The sequence below is a fragment of the Asparagus officinalis genome, chromosome 3 (genome assembly GCF_001876935.1).
Source record: "Asparagus officinalis chromosome 3, Aspof.V1, whole genome shotgun sequence".
In the NCBI taxonomy this organism is placed as follows: Eukaryota; Viridiplantae; Streptophyta; class Magnoliopsida; order Asparagales; family Asparagaceae; genus Asparagus; species Asparagus officinalis.
This window is the reverse complement of record NC_033796.1, coordinates 76,387,337-76,407,080: the sequence shown is the minus strand read 5'-3', so window position 1 is coordinate 76,407,080 and position 19,744 is coordinate 76,387,337. Positions and strand designations below refer to the sequence as shown.

The window sequence follows — 19,744 nt, the reverse complement described above, 5'->3', positions numbered from 1 at the left end:
CAAAAATAACTAAGTCTCTCGAAAGACTAAAGAATAATGTACTACATAAGTAATCTAGTGCATCAGTGACTACGTAAAAGAAAAGACTAAGCTTCCATCTATTCTTCTGTTCCATTTGGAAGACACTCCGGCTGAGCATACTCCTGCTCTAATGCATCATCATACTGCACATGTTCGTCCTCCAAATCTGATGTACACTAGAGAAAACAGGTGTACGTCAGCGTGTATAGCACATAGAAAGATCCCACAAGGAAAGTAGAAACGGTCGAACAACCAATGCAAGAACAATAATAATAACAATAGTAATAATCTAAATGAAATCCACCACTAGAATATAATAATTAGAAGGATCTAAAATTGATCGGGTAACAAGGTCATGCAACTAGCGATCAGACTAATCATCCAAGTAACGAGGTCATACTACTAGCCATTGTATAACAGGTCACTGGTACATATCTCACACAGAGTCAATGTTCATATCATTGGATAACTGACTGTTCACAAATCCACTACGTGTATCCAATCTTGCTACACATGCAGCGTAGAAAACAACACGCAATCCGTTTTCTGCCAGGTTCGAACTTCAAACAGAACCCGGGTGACGAAATAAATTTCCCAGTGACCAAAGTGATGTACACACTTCACTTTAGCCCTGCAAACCAACCCCAGTGGCGACACCAACCACTAGCGCGAGCCTGGAAGATACATCAACAGCCTTATCCGATCACATGAACCATGACATTCCCACGCCAACTCTCTTGGTTTTCTATGTTAACATACACACAGGTTTCTAAGCCTTAAACAGGACACACCTGGCCACACTAGTCATGAATTTCTAACGATTCTCAAACATAACAAAGAGTAATAAATGCAACTAATCATATACAACAATATCATAGCATATCATATAATTAAAATTAAGAAACATAAATCATGAATAATTCATAATAATCCCTTTTCTAAAATAAATCCTTTAAAATTATTTATAAATGTTCTAAAATAATTCCTTTTATAAAACTCTCTTAAATTATTGAAATTATTCTAAATTTATATTTATTCTAAAATAATTTTTTTAAATTATTTATAATTATTCTAAAATAATTCTTTTGCCAAATAAATTCTATTAATTTATTATAATTACTCTAAAATGATTTTTCACCAAATAATTTATTATAATTATTTTAAAATGATTATTTTGTCAAATAAATTCTTTAAAATTATAAATTAATCTAAAATAATTTTATTTTATTTTATCTTTACAGTATCTATTATCATAATATTATTTTTGTACTTTTTAATATCATTCGTCAAATAAATCCGTACAAGTCATCACAGTATATGTATTACAACGTGAATGGTCATACGTTATTGTTCACAGTCCATTTCGTTCACGACAGTTCTATATGTTATAGTTCTCATGTCAATATGTTCATGATAGTTCTATATTTGTAACAAATAATTATTTGAGAAATGAGTCTTTATGCATAATTAATCTGTGATCAATCTAAAATTGTACTGAGTAAGAATAGGGATCTTGCCTCGGTTTATTGTCGATCGATATGTCATTACCGTGCCAGGATACGGGTCCGCGGATGAGGCGGTGATTGCTACATGTTGTTCGTTATTTCGGTGACGCGTGCAGCAGCTCGAGGAGGCAACGACGAGCGACAATGGGCGAGGTGACAACAGAGAGATGGGGCTACAAGGGGTACTCGAGCTTGGGAGTTTAGCGACGACGAGACTGAGGAGCTGGAGGGGGAAGAAGAGCGGAGGTGATGGCCACAGTGTGCTAGGGCGTCGGGAAGAGGAGGGGGCTGGAGTTCGACGGGCTGGGTGGCAACAACGGGGCACGGCGCGACGCAGTTCGGAGCTTGGGGCGGAGGTGGAACTGCGGCGGTGGGGAGTTGGGGGCAACTGAGGGGAGCTCGGCTGGCGGTTGTGGCGTCTCAGACGGCGTAAGGGCAAGCACGCGGAGGTGAATGGCGGCAAACAAGTTCAGCACATCAGTTACGCCCACGACTCCACGATTATAGCACGTCGGTTACATGCTCAAACTCCTATAAATAGCCATCGATGACTACAAAGAAAGGGGTTGGTGGATTATCAATTAATTGGAGATTTTCAAGCTTGGACTTAGAGAAGCATTAGAGATCAAAGTTTCTGCGCACGGATCCAGAGTACGAACTTCGATTCCAGCCGGTTAATAAAGGTCAGAAGCTCTAGCAATCTTGGTCTGATCGTCAATGTGAGGCAAGCTCGATTCAAGCATCGGGGGAAGCATCCTTTCACCACCTAGAACCCACCTTAAACAAAAGAAAAGCTAAATTAATCTTCTCTTCCTCTGTAATCGAGAGAGTGTGTGAGTGATTGTAAGGGTTTCGTACCAAGGGATCGAACCCATTTATTAAAACAAGAAAATCAATCTCAACATCAATTTTTTGACCCTACACCTCCCGAACTCGAATTTTGCTTCTCGTGATAAGGGAAAGGCACCTGTAGTAGCTGTTGATGATAATCAGACGTCACAACAGCAACCTCAGAAACAGGGAAGGACTCCAGATCTGATACTCCAAAAAGAGTACTTTTTTAAGGATGAAGAGGTTCCAACTATCTTCAAATACTTCCTTGAAAATAACAAAATCAAGCTGTCACATACTACAAATCTGGAGTGTAGGCATATAAAATTGCTTATAGGTCCCTTAGCTCAGCTCGGCACAAACCGACAAACCAACGAGGCAACGAGATTGACTAATCGCACGCAAGCAATAGAATACGTCCATTCGCGTGCGGGATCAAGCCAAGCGTTCAAAGAGTCAACGAGTCATCCAACCAAAGGCATACTCGGACGAATCACGATCGAATCAAGATCGGTTTCGGACTCGAACTCAAAAGTGGATTTACTGCCTAATCGGGATCCGGATTTACTGCCAAATCAGGTCAACGAATCAAGTCTGGATAAATCAACCACAGAACTGAATCACAGATAGAACCAAGAGCGGAAAACGGGCCGAGCCACCAAGGTGGCCGGCCGAGCCACCTCTTGGTGGCTTGGCATGAGCCGAGCCACCTTGAGGTGGCCGGCCACCTTGAGGTGGCCACACGTGCGCGCGGGCACAGTAAAGGTGGCCTATAAATAGGAGAGGGGGTTGTTCATTTTGAAAGGTTAGAAAATTTGGAGGCGAAGCTCTGCCGGATTCAAGACTCAAAACTTAAAAAAGATTGGAGCTTTGGGACTTCGGGGACTCACTCTTCTAGATCTGGTGCTCAACGATCGTCAACGCCAAAAAAGGCAGGTGTTCGAGAGGACCGGATCTCAGATCTACGCAGACGTACTCCGGATCTAAGCTTGGTCTTAGATCCCGAGATTTGGACGATTGTTTCCTTGGTGAAACAATCCTCCCCGGCTATTATTTCCTTGGTGAAATAATACCCGTCGTACTGCGTAGATCCGACCGGATCTAGATCGCGCGGTGGTCCACGGCAAACAACCCCGGCGCAGGCAAAGAACCCACAAAGCGAGCGACCGCAAAACAGGAGCTCGTGATTCGTTCGACAAACAAGGAAACAAAGTTGTAATTTTCATTTCTTTTCAATTTGATTTTCGTTGTAACCGGATCTTATAAAAAGACCGGATCTTTGTAATCGATAAACTATTACAAGAGTGTATAATGGAATCATTAATGAAGAAAGCAACAATTTTTCCCGCGAACATGGAGCAAGCTAACAACACTTTGGATCCAAAGTACTGTGCGTATCACAGGAGAATCCTTCATCCCACCAAGGTTTTTTTCTCTCTCAAAAACAATATTCAAGCCTTGGTTGACGCTGGCATCATAACGCCAAAATAAGCTGAATGAAAATGGTATCCTTCGACTCGTATATGAGGCTAAACTGCTCCCCATCCTCCGACTGGTATATGAGGTTAAATTGCTCCCCTGACTCCGACGAATATAAAAGTATAAATTGTTTCTCCCTTTCCTCCGACAGGTATACGAGGTTAAACTGCTTCCCTTATTTCCAACAACGGGAAGTTCCTGGATAATATTACTCTTAATATTCTTAAGGATAACCCGATAATATGACCAAATACAATTGGATTCAGGTTCGCCAAAGAACCAGGGGTGGAATACCTCAATGCATTCCAATGAGAAGTTCCTGGAGAATGCTATGCATGATATTCTTAATGATAATCCGAGATCAGCTGATTATTCAATATGAAGACCGATCATCTGAATAATTCACCCTTAATCATGATAAAAATGATTAAGAACCTTCCACTGTGGCTATTTAATCATTTTCAAGATGATTAAAACCCTCCCACTGTGACTTTCTGAGCACTCTTTCATCGAGATGAGATTCAATGACTTCATCGGATCAATCTTTGTTTACGAAACTCTCATGGTGTAACTGTGGAGTGCTTGGTGATTCATGGTCCTCCACTATAAAATTCCTCACTGATCAAATTAACTGACGGTGGGTCCACCAAAATTCTTTTTAGCTGAGTCCATTCAAACTCACTTGACACTCAAAAGTTCAAGCTGCTGATCCATGGCAATTAGCAAACCCCTTTCATATTAAGTCCTTGTCGCTTGACAACGAAAACCCCCAATGAGTGTTTTGTACAAATTGACATTCCCAATGTTATTTGTACCCTACTCCCACTACTTGTTTGGTCAAATCTTTAAATAGTTAGGGTCGTTCCAATCCTATTCGGTCAAACCTTTAAACAGTTAGGACCATAACCAAAATCCCCTCTCGATTCCTCCCATGAACGAGAGGTCCACTTCCACATCGAACGACTAGACCTTTAAATAGTTAGGGTTGTTCCTCCATTCCCACTTGGTCAAATCTTTAAACAATTAGGACCAGAATCAAAATTCCTTCTCGATTCCTTTCATGAACGAGAAGTTCACTTCCAAATTGAGCGATCAAACATTTATATAGTTAGGGTCGTCACAAACTTCTACTTGATCAAATCTTTAAACAGTTAGGGCCAACGTTGGAATTCCATCTCGATAAACAAGAAATCCACTTTCACATTGGATAGTTAAACCTTTAAACAGTTAGGGTTATCTAAATCTTTTCGATTCTCGGAGTAGAGATCCCACTCTTAGTTTCACCTTTCAAGATTCTCGAAGTGGAGATCCCACTTTGAGTTTCTTTTGCAGCAGGAGATGGAATATAAAATTCTTCCTCTTCAGCATCGGGTTCGTCTTTTCCCCAAGAGAAGACACAATTTTCTAGCATCAAAATTCATGTTTTTCATGCGTGGGGGACTTTATCTTAATCCCTAAATAGAGATAAGTCTGTATCTAACACATGTTGTCGGGTAGCGCATTCTCGTAAAAATGGTAAAGCCCACGTATTCGATATCGTGGCAGGTATCTATTAATAATATCGAAATCCATGTCTTACACGCATGGAGAACTTTATCTCGATCCCAAATTAGAGATAAGTCTACGCCTAACACGCATTGCCTGTTAGTCTTTCGTCGTGAAAAGAACAACATAATCCATGTCTGGGGGAATTAATCTCAATCTCTGAATAGAAATAAGTCTACGCCTAACACGCGTTGTCAGTTAGTCTTTCATCACGAAAAGGACACCAGAATCCATGTCTGGGAGAATTTATCTCAATCCCTGAATAGAGATAAGTTTACGCATAACACGCGTTGCCGGTTAGTCTTTTACCTTAAAAAGGACAAAAGCCAACGTATTCGATATCGTGGCAGGCTGTTATTAATAACGCTATAATTCATGCCTTACACACATTGGGAATTTTATCTCGAACCCTAAGTAGAGGTAAGTCTACACCTAGCACGTGTTTCCGGTTAGTCTTTTACTGTAAAAAGGACAAAAGACAACGTATTCAATATCGTGGCAGACCGTTATTAATAACGTCATAATCCATGCCTTATAAGCATGGGGAATATTATCTTGAACCCTAGAGATAAGTCTACGCCTAACACGCGTTACCGGTTAGTCTATTTTCGTGAAATTGACAAAGCCTATGCACCAAGTCTAAGAGAATTCACTCTTTTAGCACAATGTTACATGTAAAACGGGTTTAAATAATTCACATGCTACCCTGATTCAAACGGTGATCAGTAAAGGCTCATAAAATCCGTTGATGGTTGAGGGTTTACCAAAAATCCTATGCACATTGCCAGGTAGCCTATTCCCATAAGAATGGTGAAGTCTATGCATTCAATATCGTAGCATCAAGTCTAATAGAGTTTATTCTTTTAGCACAACGTCACATGCGGAACGGACTTAAACAATCTTCATGTAGCCCGACTCAAACGGTAGTCGGTAAAGGCCCGTCAAACCCGTTTATGGTTGAGGGTTTACCAAAAATCCTATAAGTATTATGGTTATTTATTTTAAACAGAATGAGTAATCGTAATAATGTACAAAAGTCACTGACGCACCAACTTCATCAGTCAGTCTCGTGACTTGAACACCTGGGAGAACATTAATTCCTGCCAAAGTTTCCATGAAAGACCTTGGATGCATTCGCAGTGGTAGCCGTATCAGCTCTAATAGCTGGTCCTACAACCAAAACTCCCCTATGGTTAAGCAAATAACTAGCGGAATGTAAGGGTAAGATCCATACCTGCAGATAAACCAGCATTAACGGTTGGTCCTGTAACCTCTACACTTAGGCCTGCCACGCGTTACAATGTCGGTTGAGCTTAAACTGTGTAGACTCCAGTTAATGTATGAGTATAAACTGTGTTCACGCCGGTCAACACGTTACACCGCAAGCCAACGCCAGTCAACGCATTACAATGAAGGTCAACGCCGATCAACGTGTTACAACGAAGGTCAAATGCCAGTCAACGCGTTACAATGAAGGTCGACACCGGTCAACGCGTCGATAATTTTTCCAAAATAAGGCTCACGATAATTCTTAATGCCAAATTAACCCCGGGGAGCTCAATCGCGATTCAAATATAAATTCCCGACGAAGATGATCAGCTCAACGTCGATTCAACGACATGAGCTAATTCAGATATCAACACGTCAGTCTCAGTGCAAGATTTCGACAACGGTCAAACGCTAAATGCAGCATCGGAAGAATTTTAGCTATTCAACAAAATACTGAATAGACTGAAAGCTGAAGAAGTCGACGAATTGAAGGTTGGGCGTATCATATCCAAAGTATTCCAGGCTTCTCTATAAAAAGAATGAGACTGAAACACTTTGGAGGGGGTATCTGTAGGCGTCAAAAATTGTCTATAGGTTTCCGCACACAGCTCAAAATGAAGAAAAGATGATGAACACCATTATCCGAGTCAAAAGAGGACTATCCGATACCTAGAGAAGCAAAGCGAGTCGGCAAAACATACAAGTCAAAGAAACGTCGAAACGTGCGCAAAACGACTGAACAAGACCAAAACAAGACATAGTCACATGGAAATTGCATCAAAGTGACCCGCACTCGTGCGGGTCACCTTAAGGTGCGGATCACCTTAATGCGACCCTCACACCCGCGGGTCACCTTGATGTGACCCTCACACCCGCAGATCACATTGAACTAACTCGCACCCCGGTTCCCAAAAACGCATATTTTGATGTTTTCTCGGGATTTGTTTGTTCTAGAGCCTCCCAATTACTTAGATATCATCCCTAAACGTGGTTAGCCCGTTATTAACTAAAGATGAGGCCAAATCACTTGGTCTTATCTAAAAACATTACAATTGAAGCCTATAAATACAAGCCTAGCGTCCTATACGCAGGGGGATCTAAAATTAGAGGCAATGTGCTATCAAATTGGAGAGTGAATCACGAATTTTAGATGGTGGCTAGTAGATCTTGGCGAACTCCAGCATAAAGAGGAAGTTATTCGAAGGATTTGAGGCTCGTTTCGCCATTCCTTGAGATCTGAATTTGTACTCATCCCGAGAAGAGTAGTAATCTCACTTGGTTGAGATTATTTACTTCAGTTCTTGTTACTTTCGTGAAGCAACGAACATTTAGCCTTCAACCGGATCTGATCCGTGGTGGTCCACGGATAAACCCCGGCACATGCAAAGACCCTACGCGAGCAGCGGGTGATAAACATCCTTTGCGGGTGTTTTAAAGAAACTTGTAATCTTTTTTTATTTTCATTGTGTAAGGAATCTTATAAAAAGCCCATCCTTTTGAACTTATTATAACGACTGAAGTTGTAATAAGTCCTACAATGAAGAAATCAAATTTCAACGCAAACACCATTCATGATGGGTTAACATAGTCTCTTCTCCTTTAACCCCTTGCCAAATGGCAACAAAAGTGGTACATTGCAAGGAAATACTACTTATAATGTGGTTTCTATTAATCCATCGCGAGTGACCCAAACAGTTAGAGGTTCTAAGATGAATCCTGTGGTCTTGAGTTTAATTCAGATTGGGATATTTTTTAAAAACAAGAAAAAAAGAAAAAACAAACATTAACGTTGGTTTCCATCTACATCTGAAATCACCCCTGCTTTTTTACTACATCCTTGTCATATCCTAGATACCATCAAGTCATTTTGGTGTGTTTGTCTCAAATCCTATAATTTTAGGATATAGATTTCACCATAGGATTTGAAATTCATAGGTGTTTTGTTATGGGTTGAGATTTTTAAAATGTTATTTGTTTCATTAATATTTTGGGATTTGGGATACTACAATTTGTAATATTTTGTTTGTTTCAAACTTAAACTGTAGCATTATCAACTGCTAAAATTTTGTAATATGATGAATATGCTATCTTGGTGAGGTTAACTCTCACAAAAAGATAAAATTAGGATTTGTTAAATCCTCTCTAATTGAGAGGTAAGCACACCTATTTATGAGATTTGTCAAAATCCTCTCCAATTGAGAAGATTCGACAAATTCTAAAAATTAGGTACTTTTTGCACTTTTGGGAGTCAATATTCTAAAAAATTTCTTAAAACAAACATCATATATGGAATCCCAAAATACAAAAAAGCTCATTTTTTGATTCCAAAACTTGTAATCCATACTTGAGAGGTAAGCACACCTATTTATGAGATTTGTCAAAATCCTCTCCAATTGAGAGGATTCGGCAAATTCTAAAAATTAGGTATTTTTTACACTTTTGGGAGTCAATATTCTAAAAAAATTCTTAAAACAAACATCATATATGGAATCCCAAAATACAAAAAAGCTAACTTTTTAATCCCAAAACTTGTAATCCATACCAAATGCCAAATTTTTTTATGAAACAAAAGTATCTTGACGCGAGTCACCTACCAGAGACCTTTCACCAGAATCTGACAGCTTGTATAGCGTGGTAGAATTGCTCTCTTTTAAGAAGTCAAAATCCAAGACGAAACTCTGCTTAAAAATCACCTAAGCTCCTTATGTTGTGCTAAAATTAGCCCCATGAGAGAATAGAGATTCCTTGAAAACTTTAGCCATTCCTGACAGAAGGGAGATTCCTTGATAACTTTAGCCATTGACGTTTTGGGCTTCCTGGGTCCTCCCAAAACTCTTAATTGCTGTCTCCAATCGGATTCTATAGTAATTTATGTTATTTTCAATTTGCATTATTCTTATACCACCTTATCGATGACATTTCGTTGGAACCTGTTCATTCTCACCTGTACTTTTTATTTCCCTTATTTCCCTTAAATTTCGATAATGATGGCTGAAGTTATTCCTGCAGTTTTCTCCAATGGATTCAGATTTTTTGGTAGAAATTTTCGGCAGGCAAGACTTTAAGAGTGATGCCGAGTCTTTTAGCACACTTTGGTTTACTGAAAAAACCCCTAGTAGTCAATGGATTGATGTTTCATTGATGTGCTTATTAGTCAAAATTACTACTTTTCCTGAATTTATTCGATGGGTATCTTCCATTATCATTGAATCTATGCTTGTTTTAGTTTAAGTTTGGTATTTTATTGCCAACTTGACCACATGGTGGGCTGTTGGAGTTACTTAAAAACTTTGGACTTTTATTTCTTTTGGAACGCAGATTAGACCCTCAAGTGTCAAATTTGGGTTTTAAGGTAAAAGTTTTTCTTGTCTTCCTCAAATTCTTAAGTTGATATTGATTATGTTCCTTTAGAATCTTTGATTCTTGATTCTTGAGTTTTTCCTTTTTGCTCTATATATTTTTTCTAGTGGTTTTCAGAAATGGAGACCTTGTTCACCTTTAGTAAGTCGGAACTCAGAAATTGTTCTATTTTGATTGTTTATTCGCATCTTTCTCTCTCCCATGTGCTTGCTTTGGTCACGGTCAACTTATCATCAACAGCTTGTTCTGGCTGTTGCAAACACACAACAAGAGGAGGAGAAATAGTAATCTCTTCTTTTGGCTGTAGCCACTTAGATTTTTTTTAAGCAGCCCTGTCCATTTTAAAGTTGTGTCGATTGTCGAGACCCCAAATATTGTTGTTTTAGGTAAATTGTTTTGCTTTCTGATACCCAAAAGCAGAAAGAAGACAAGGTGTTCTTCTACTTGTCATTTGCTGTTATATTTTTCAGTTTCTGAATGAATTATCTCTACTGTGGTTTCTTGATTCTTGCTTTCCTTTATAGTTAATTAACTAATATACTTAATTTCATATTTATTAAACTTGAACTAAATTTGTGCCCAAGAGCTTCAAAATTTTCTGTTTTGCACAGTAGTTAGATCCATACATTAGGATCTGTGTCAACAATACTCTTTTATTTTTGATACTCTTAATTTTTGGAGAAGCTCAACACACATCATAATCTTTTTGTATGATTAATAAAGGATTATAACATAAGAGGAGTAAAAGACAAAAGCATGTTCATGTGGTTGAGAATTGCATTTGCATGCTTTGTTTTCTTAGTTAATTCTTTAGCTTTGAATTGATTCTTCTGATGCTTTTTTTAGCAGAATTTACTTATTAGACTCTAATCAAGAGATTCCATTGATCGATATCTAATAAACTAATATGTTGGATTTTTCAGGATAATTTTGAATTTTCCTTGGATCAGCAAGTACTTTTAAAGATGTATTTGATTGAAGATAAAGGAGGTGCCATTGCACTTATGCTGGCTGCCTTGTTATTCTTGGGCACTTGGCCTGCTGTTTTAAGTCTCTTAGAGAGGAGGGGTCGTCTACCGCAGCACACTTATCTTGATTACTCAATCACAAATCTTTTGGCTGCCGTTCTTATTGCTTTAACTTTCGGTCAAATTGGAGATAGCAAGCTGAATACGCCAAATTTTTTCACTCAGCTTACCCAGGTTCGTTGCTTCTGCTTATTCCCTAAATATCAAGGGGAAATAGTAAAATTGCTGGGGTTATCAGCAGAAAGGATATGATGCTAGAATTTTGCTGAAATATTTATGCTTTGCCATGATTGCAGTACTTAAGGCTTCATTTAGTTTGAAGAGGTCCATTTAAATTAGAATGCTTCTGTTGTCTTTTTAGAAAGTAATAGTCACAGTGTTAGGTAAGCCAATTAAGATTAATAATATTGTTAGCTAAACCAACTAAAATGAATATAATCACATTTGATTCGGAACATTATACGCGTGTGACAGTTGGACATAATTCACCTGCCAATTTCTTTAATTGTATACAAAAGTTCTGAATTACTTTTATTAATCTAACTTATAAAAAGATACAGAACAAAAGAAATTTAATTTGAAATTGTATCTTTTGTCATCCTCAATAAATTTGCCAATAGGAAGGAAGTTTCCAACCTGATGAATTGTTTAATTTACTAGATGTTTCAGTTACATTTTCTGATATTTTCCTGGCCATCTGAAGGGATTTACATCTTGGAAGAGACATTCAAATCTTAACTCCTGTAATACTTCTGGTACGTTAGCTTGATAGCGAGCCTGTAACTTTCTGTGCATACTGCTCTAAGATTCTATGAGGGTGACATTTAATTTGGATTTTAAATCAAATATCAAGAAATCCCTTTTGCAATTATCTGCATCATGTTGTAGAAGCACCTTGGAGAAGATTTGCTCATAGATATATTTGGATTTTTCATGTAAGATAGAAATCTTCTTAAAATCTTAGTAGTGCTTTATAGGTTTAAACATTTTCTAGGTTACTAGTTTTTAGAGTTACACATTGATATATACTTTAGAACATAAGATTTTGAAGACGAAATATTTCGAAAAAATATTGAAGGAAGCTTTTAGAACATAGCCGTTCCACATGACTTTCCTTCCATCTTCATGTTTGAAGTCATGTTGTGGTCTTGCTAAGAGTTCCAATAATATGATCAAAATTCTTTTGATAGCGTATCTCATTCTTTCTACATTATATGGACACAACAAATACTATATGTTTACATTTGTAGATTATTTGCTCTAACACTTAGCAGTTACCTAGTATATCTAAATTGTGTTCAGGATAACTGGCCTTCGATCTTATTTGCTATGGCTGGGGGAATTGTCCTTAGCCTTGGGAATTTAGCAACTCAATATGCTTGGGCCTATGTTGGTCTTTCGGTAACAGAAGTGATCACTTCCAGCATAACTGTGGTTATCGGTATATGCTTGTCTTACTCATGTTTCTAAATTTAGATGATATTATTCTTTAATCTCATATAACATTTGTTTGAATCAGGTACAACCTTGAACTATTTCTTAGACGATCGCATCAATAAAGCTGAGATTCTTTTCCCTGGAGTTGGATGCTTCTTGACTGCAGTATGTCTGGGGTCTGCTGTACATTCATCCAATGCAGCTGATAATGAAGAAAAACTTTGTGGTTCTTCAAGTAGTTGCAAGGGTAACTAATCATCATTTGAAATCATTGTGCAATTAGTTCTTTCTCCTTTTTATTTTATTCATTTTTCTTTTCTTTGATTTACCTTTGGTAATCTAGCTAAGGAATTGGAGGATGAAATTTGTCACATTTCAGACTCGGTTAAGTCAGAAAAAGCAAAAGCTGGAACTGCAGAATACCTTGTTGAGCTCGAAAACAGAAGATCGATCAAGGTTAGTAATTTTCAGAAATTTTTGTTAAAATTTGAAGAATTTACCATGTAGCTCAAAATTTTATTTTAGGTAAATTTAACAAGATTTCTGATGAGTTTGGGTGTTTTCAAATTAGCCCTCAAAACTTTTGAGAAGTTCAGCTAATCCCCGATAAGTTTAAAAAATCTAGAAAACCCCAAAAATATTTTAATATTTCCTAACCCCCCCATGATGGTACATAAAATAGCATCAATTTAGAGTTTTGAAGGACAAGATCACCAAAATAAATGTAAATAAATTTTGGGGATTGGGAGCTCCAATATGGGAGTGGATGCGAGCGGTGAGAAGAAGAAAGAAGGGGGAAAAGTGATTTTAGTGTGAAAAATATAGGAGAACGTGAAGGTTTTGTTTTTTTTAAAGTAGGGTATTTTTGGTCTTTTGACAGTATGTTATTTGCATGTGATACACTGTAACTAACCGTTTTAATTTGGGCGTTTTCTCATAAAACTTACTGTATTTAAGTGAAAATTTCAAACTTTCTGTGCGTTAAATGGAAAACTTCCAAACTTATTGGGGGTTTTGTGAAATTTACCCTTTTTGTGTATTCTAACCAAATATCTAAAATTTCAGGTACTAGGGGCAAAAACTTTTGTAGGCCTCGGTATTGTATTCTTTGCAGGCATTTGCTTCTCACTTTTCTCTCCGGCATTCAATCTAGCAACCAACGATCAATGGCACACTTTGAGAGAAGGGGTGCCTCATTTGGTGGTCTACACCGCATTCTTCTACTTCTCAATCTCTTGTTTTATCATTGCAATCATATTAAACATCAGATTTCTTTACAAGCCCGTGCTTGGGCTTCCAAAATCGTCCTTCGCAGCTTATCTTAAAGATTGGAAGGGAAGGCAATGGGCATTATTAGCAGGGTTGCTGTGCGGATTTGGTAATGGGCTTCAGTTCATGGGTGGACAAGCTGCTGGCTACGCTGCTGCCGATGCTGTTCAGGTAATTGTGTGCGGTGTTTATTATCTGTTATTGTTGCTTTCATCATAGTGAATGACTATGTTACCTGGGTATTTCTATTCTGAATCCGTACCCATACCCGACACGTGCCCATATCCGAACTCCTTGGACGCTCCTCGCATATATGCATACATTTATTCTGGCATATACTAAATTATATAATACATGTTTTAATTTAAAACACTAGTCATACATATATCTTACACTTCACATCCACGTCTTGAAACTCGTTGGAAATTGGGCAGGTTCCAAATTATGATTTTTAGGGTCATTTGGATGTCTAATTAAAAACTAGTGATTTTCCAATTTATAATTCACATAATAAAAGAAGCTTAGAAATGTTATATGAATTTCAATTCTCATCCTTGTTCTCAGATAAATTATTAATTCTAACAAATAATATATATGTACATAAATATTTATATAGTAGTGCCCTCTACCTTACCATTAACAAATAAATATTTATATAGCCGTAACCTCTACCCTACCATTAACAATTTTACCTTATCGCGTACCCATACTGTACCCATGCAACATAGGTCAATGGTTTTGGTAAATATTCTCAGTTTTATTAATATTTTCAAGGATTTAGTCTCGTCTATTCTTGTAACCTATATAGCTAGAATGCCTTTTATCGATACATGCTCATCAACTTTCTTTTGTTGCTTTTATCTTGAAGAGTCTTGATATTGACGTCAGAGAAAGTGATGTGATGATTTGTGATGCTCTTATTAAAATTGGAGTTGATATTTATCTATATAATTCTTCATCTATTTCTCGCAATAGATGAACTTTTTTTTAAATTGGTGTCATCAGGGGTTTGTGGTTTTGGCGGCTCAGTCTTAAGTGCAACTTTTGTCATCTAAGATCACAACTTTACCAAGGTTATCGATAGCAGATAGCGTCACATAGCGGTGAGGCATCACTAAGATTATTTGGAGTAATTGTCGTAAAATAGCGGTAAAAAACGCAAAGTCAAATAGCGATCTAATTTAGATATGTATAAATACTAAAAAAAGAAAGAGTAAAGAAAAATTTTAAAAATCTAAAAGTACATATTTGAGGATTTAAAGAGATCATAAACATGAAATAGATATGTAATTATCACATAATACCGAAGATAACTGGAGGAGTCAAAGAATCGTCGTCTTTAAGAAGAAGAGCTGAACGGTGAGAGGACTACCCTAAGAGGAGCTCATGATGAATGAGGTGAGAGGAAGTACAGAGGTAGGTGCCAGATGCTATGAGAGGTGGCGGGAGTATGCCGAAAATCACAGGAGACGATGGAATGCAATGGTCATGGGTCAGGATTAATTTTAAAAAAATAAACCTCAAACCGCTTTTAAATAGCAGTAAAAAACACAGATTTCGCATGCAATCACCCACTATTTATCGTTATGGCACACTATTCGTCGCTTTTGTAAACGGAAAGCGCATATTCCGCAATATATCACCACTATTGAGCGATAGCGCAGCGGGAAGGCACCTCCAACGCTATTAGCGCCGCTATTGCGGGGTTATTTACCGCTATTTATAACAGTAAACTTTACCTAACAGAAAAAAATCTTCTAAGTATATGTGAAGTTCATTTCTTCCCCGCCCGGTGTATTTGGCAACTCTTCAAAATGGGGCCAGGATTGATTCTAGTCCCATTTTGAGAAACAATATGTTTGGTAAAACTTGGTCATTAAGTACTAGCTTACTTTTCTTGAGGTCAAATTTGGACCTTAAACTAGTTTTGTTTTGGTCGACCTTCTCATGGACCAAAACAAAACTAGTTTAGTTTAAATCTAGGCCAGGATTGATCCTAACCCAAAAGTTTTAGGATGATTGTCAAACAAACTCTCTCTGTTGTTCTAAGACCATTAACATAATTTTCAACTACTTTTCTCAGTAGATTGTAAGTCAAAACTCAGAAAATTGAAATTTCTTCAAAATAAAGGGGACAATTGAAATTTCTTCAAAATAAAGGGGGGGGGGGGGGGGGGGAAAAAATTATTTTGTAGATAGTTTTGCAATATTACTATCAATTATTGAACCAGCCTGAATGTTGATTGTTTTCCCTTCATTTTGTTGACATAAATCAGGCATTGCCACTCGTCAGCACATTTTGGGGAATTCTTCTGTTCGGGGAGTATCGAAAGTCATCGAAGAAGACTTACATACTACTTGTGAGCATGCTGCTTATGTTTATCATAGCTGTAGTAGTTCTGATGGCTTCAGCTGGCCACAGGAAGAACACAAGTAGAAGCTAGAAAGAAAACAATCCTGAGGGATCTCATTCTGATTTCCCCTTTCATACACAACATTTGCAAGTTGGTTCAGATTAGAGGAAATGCATCAATTTATTAATTGTGCAGGTTTAGATGGTTGTAAATCTAAGAATTTACATGGATAAGGATGGCGATTTGCTTGTATATAATTTTGTGAACTTGCCACCTCTGGACAACAAATGAAACCTCACATTTGATGTAAACTTATAGCTTGACTTAGTTTGTGTCAATTGATCACAATTACGTATCGGTCTTACTAGACGTGGAAGGAATTAAAATAGAAAGAAAGTATTAAAGTCATTGAAAAAAGAAATTTACTTTATCCCAGCTGGACAGAATTATATTATTTGATTTGTTAGGTCATTTGTCAAATTTAAAGCGAGAGTATATGCACCTTCAAATATTAGAAGTATTCAATGATTAACTTTAGAAAACCACCCCAAACTTTTTTATTTCAAGATACCCCCATTGGGCTTTTAGGGGCATTGCAAAACACCCCAACGAAGTTTTCTCACTTAACCTCTCAAAGTAACACCGCTAAATCTAACATGTCACATACTAAATGTTTGCATAACGAGAAAGGTGGTTGTTATGCCAATCGGATGTTCCCTGCACGACAAGTCTATAAAAGCAGATCCGCATAAGATTGATTTGAGCTAAGAACAATATGCGCCGCTTGAACTAGGCATGCTGACCCATCGTCATTGAGGGTCATTGTCAACTAAAAAGACAATCCATGGGGCTTGCGAATATGAAGAATGCATTAGTCAGGCAACAACATATCAAAACCTGGCCAAAGCCCTTCGACCAGGGGTGGTAAATGATTGAATCGAATCGTACATTAAGGTGTTCATATTTGTATTTGTTAAAAATTATTGAATTCGAATGCGGACTCTAATATTCATATATGGAGTTTTTCGAATTCGAACTCGAATACTGGTAGTTGATAAATATTCATGAATATTCACGAATACTTAACGAATGTTAAGCTATATTTATTCTGCTAAAGAATTTAATTTTCAAATAGAATTCAAATTCATGATGTATGTTATCTTTTTGCATTAGTTATCGACCAACTTACTAAGCACATTCAGGATGAAATTTCATGGTGTATGTTATTTGCTGATGATATAGTATTAGTTGATGAAACTAGAAGATGCATTATTTCTAAAGTAGAAAGATGGAGACAAGCTCTTGAGTCTAAAGGTTTTAGAATTAGTAGGACAAAAACTAAATATATGGAATGCATTTTTAGTAAAAGTAGGAAAGAAAGTTAGCATATGGTACATATTAATGTCCAAGAAATACCTAAAACTAATCATTTTCGCTATTTAGGACCTATCATTAGGCATGATGGTGAGCTAGAGGATGATGTTGTGCATCGAATCAAATCAGGATGGTTGAAATGGAGGAGTTCTTCGGGAGTCTTATGTGATCGTAGAATACCAATGAAACTAAAGAGAAAATTCTATAGGACAGTTATAAGACCAACTATGCTTTATGGGTCAGAATGTTGGGCAATTAAAAAATAACATGTTCAAAAAATGAGTGTAGTACAAATGAGAATGTTATGATGGACTTGTGGGTATACACTAAAAGATAAGATAAGAACTGAATGCATCCGTAGTAAATTAGAGGTTGCGCTTATTGACGATAAAATGAGAGAGAATAGATTAAGATGTCCATGTCATGTACAAATGAGACCCCGTAGTGCACCGATTAGGAAAAGTGATAATATTAGAGTTAATGAGGCTAAGAGATCTAGAGATCGACCTAGAATGACTTGGTCAGAAGCAATAGGATATGATTAAGACTAACGTAACGGAGGAAATGACCCGCAATAGAATGGAATGGAAAAATAGAATTCATGTAGTCGACCCCAAACATTTAGGATAAAAGACTTGGTTATTGTTGTTTGTTGTTGTTATTCAAATTCATAAGTAAAACTTATTCCTTTATAACATATGATGTATGCATATTTCAATCAAAATTTTTATTAAAAAACAGATTTAAGATTAAGTTATAAAATCAGTATATAAAAATTGAGTAGAAATTATAAGTGGGTTAAAATATGACATCATATATGTAATAATACAAATAATAAGTGATCAAATTTTAAACGAATATTTGATAGACAAATGAATCGAATATACATCTAGTTATCAAGTCCCATTTGGGAGTGATCTCTGGCAACGAGCCTCTAATGGTCCGGTCATTTGTTGGCACCCTTCGTGGGCCCGCCTTCGATTGGTATCGCCGCCTCAAGCCCAGAAGCATCAACAGCTGGGAGGACCTGGAAAGCATGTTCCTCGCTCATTTCTTCAATTTTAAACGAATATTTGATAGACAAATGAATCGAATATACATCTAGTTAAATTCTATTTGTTAGTAAAGTGGAATACTAAAAAATATTTGTTTAGTAGTAAATGAACTATCGAATCGAATATGACCGAATAGTTACTCGAACAACTATCAAACTATTTGTTAATTATTTGGTTCATTTCCACCCCTACCTCGGACGCTCAAGTTAGTCGAGATCATAAATGAAATGAATATACTATAATGAAAAGAGCTTTTGGACTCCGAATGCTATAACTATTTTACGCAATTTGGGGGCAAAAATAAAAGTAAACAATGATTCTTTCTGGATATAAAATTAGGTTTTTATAGTTTGGAGGAGTCTAAATGTAATTTTCCCTCATACATTACTTTTCATTGAACTATATAGATAAACTAACTGTAATTTAGGGTTTAAAGTAATTGTTTCCTAAGAATAAAGGACTCTCCTGCAAACTTAGAAATAAACTTCCTTGTGGGCTAATTTACCAAATTAGTATTTTTATTCAATCCTTTTTGCTGCATTAGTATGTTAAAAACTCGGGCGACAACAATGTATTTAATCTGGATCATCCCCGACAAAAAAATACAGGCGAGGGGCCATGTGTAGGTTATTTGATGAAAATTGAACAATTTTAATGCTTATATGACTCTATCTTTATGACACGACAGAGTTATTAGAAACACGTGAGAATCACATGCTTCCCTCACTTCTCATATTCAAATTTGGGCATACAATTAAAAATAGGATTTGAGATCCATCTCGCCTCTTTCATTCTCATCTTCAAATTTGGCGGTCAAACTAAAATTAGGGGAAGCTCCATATGCTCTTGTAAAGCTCAAGGTCAAGCTCAAACTCTAGCTACCACCATGATCTTTCTTCTACTCGAAGAGTTTGGAAATTTTGGTAATTATGGTATTTGGATGTGTAAGATTTTACAGATAGTTAAAAGCCCGCTTTCAAAAGGACCACGTCAGTAAACTTTGCCATATCAGTAACTCATTACATCTCAAATTTAATCACATGGCTTGCACATGGACCTTCGTGCACTTTTTTTTAGCAGGTAGAGATAATTAGGCCTATCCAATTGGGCTTCGGCCCATGCCCCTCCCAGACCCTGGAAAAGCCTGGAAAATTAGGGCCAATAGGGCTTCGGATCCGTGTCCGAGTTGTGTTGGTGAAGCCCGACCTGGTCATTAA

General features: G+C 37.1%; 1 protein-coding gene across 1 annotated transcript; it reads left to right on the top strand.

Moving 5' to 3' along the window:
• On the top strand, positions 9,298 to 16,404 carry LOC109834352 (ureide permease 1-like). Its single transcript, XM_020402360.1, is given in 6 exon segments — positions 9,298 to 9,703; positions 10,934 to 11,212; positions 12,341 to 12,479; positions 12,558 to 12,931; positions 13,541 to 13,915; positions 16,021 to 16,404. Coding segments are annotated over 6 exon segments (1,404 nt in total). The 5' UTR covers positions 9,298 to 9,634; the 3' UTR covers positions 16,189 to 16,404.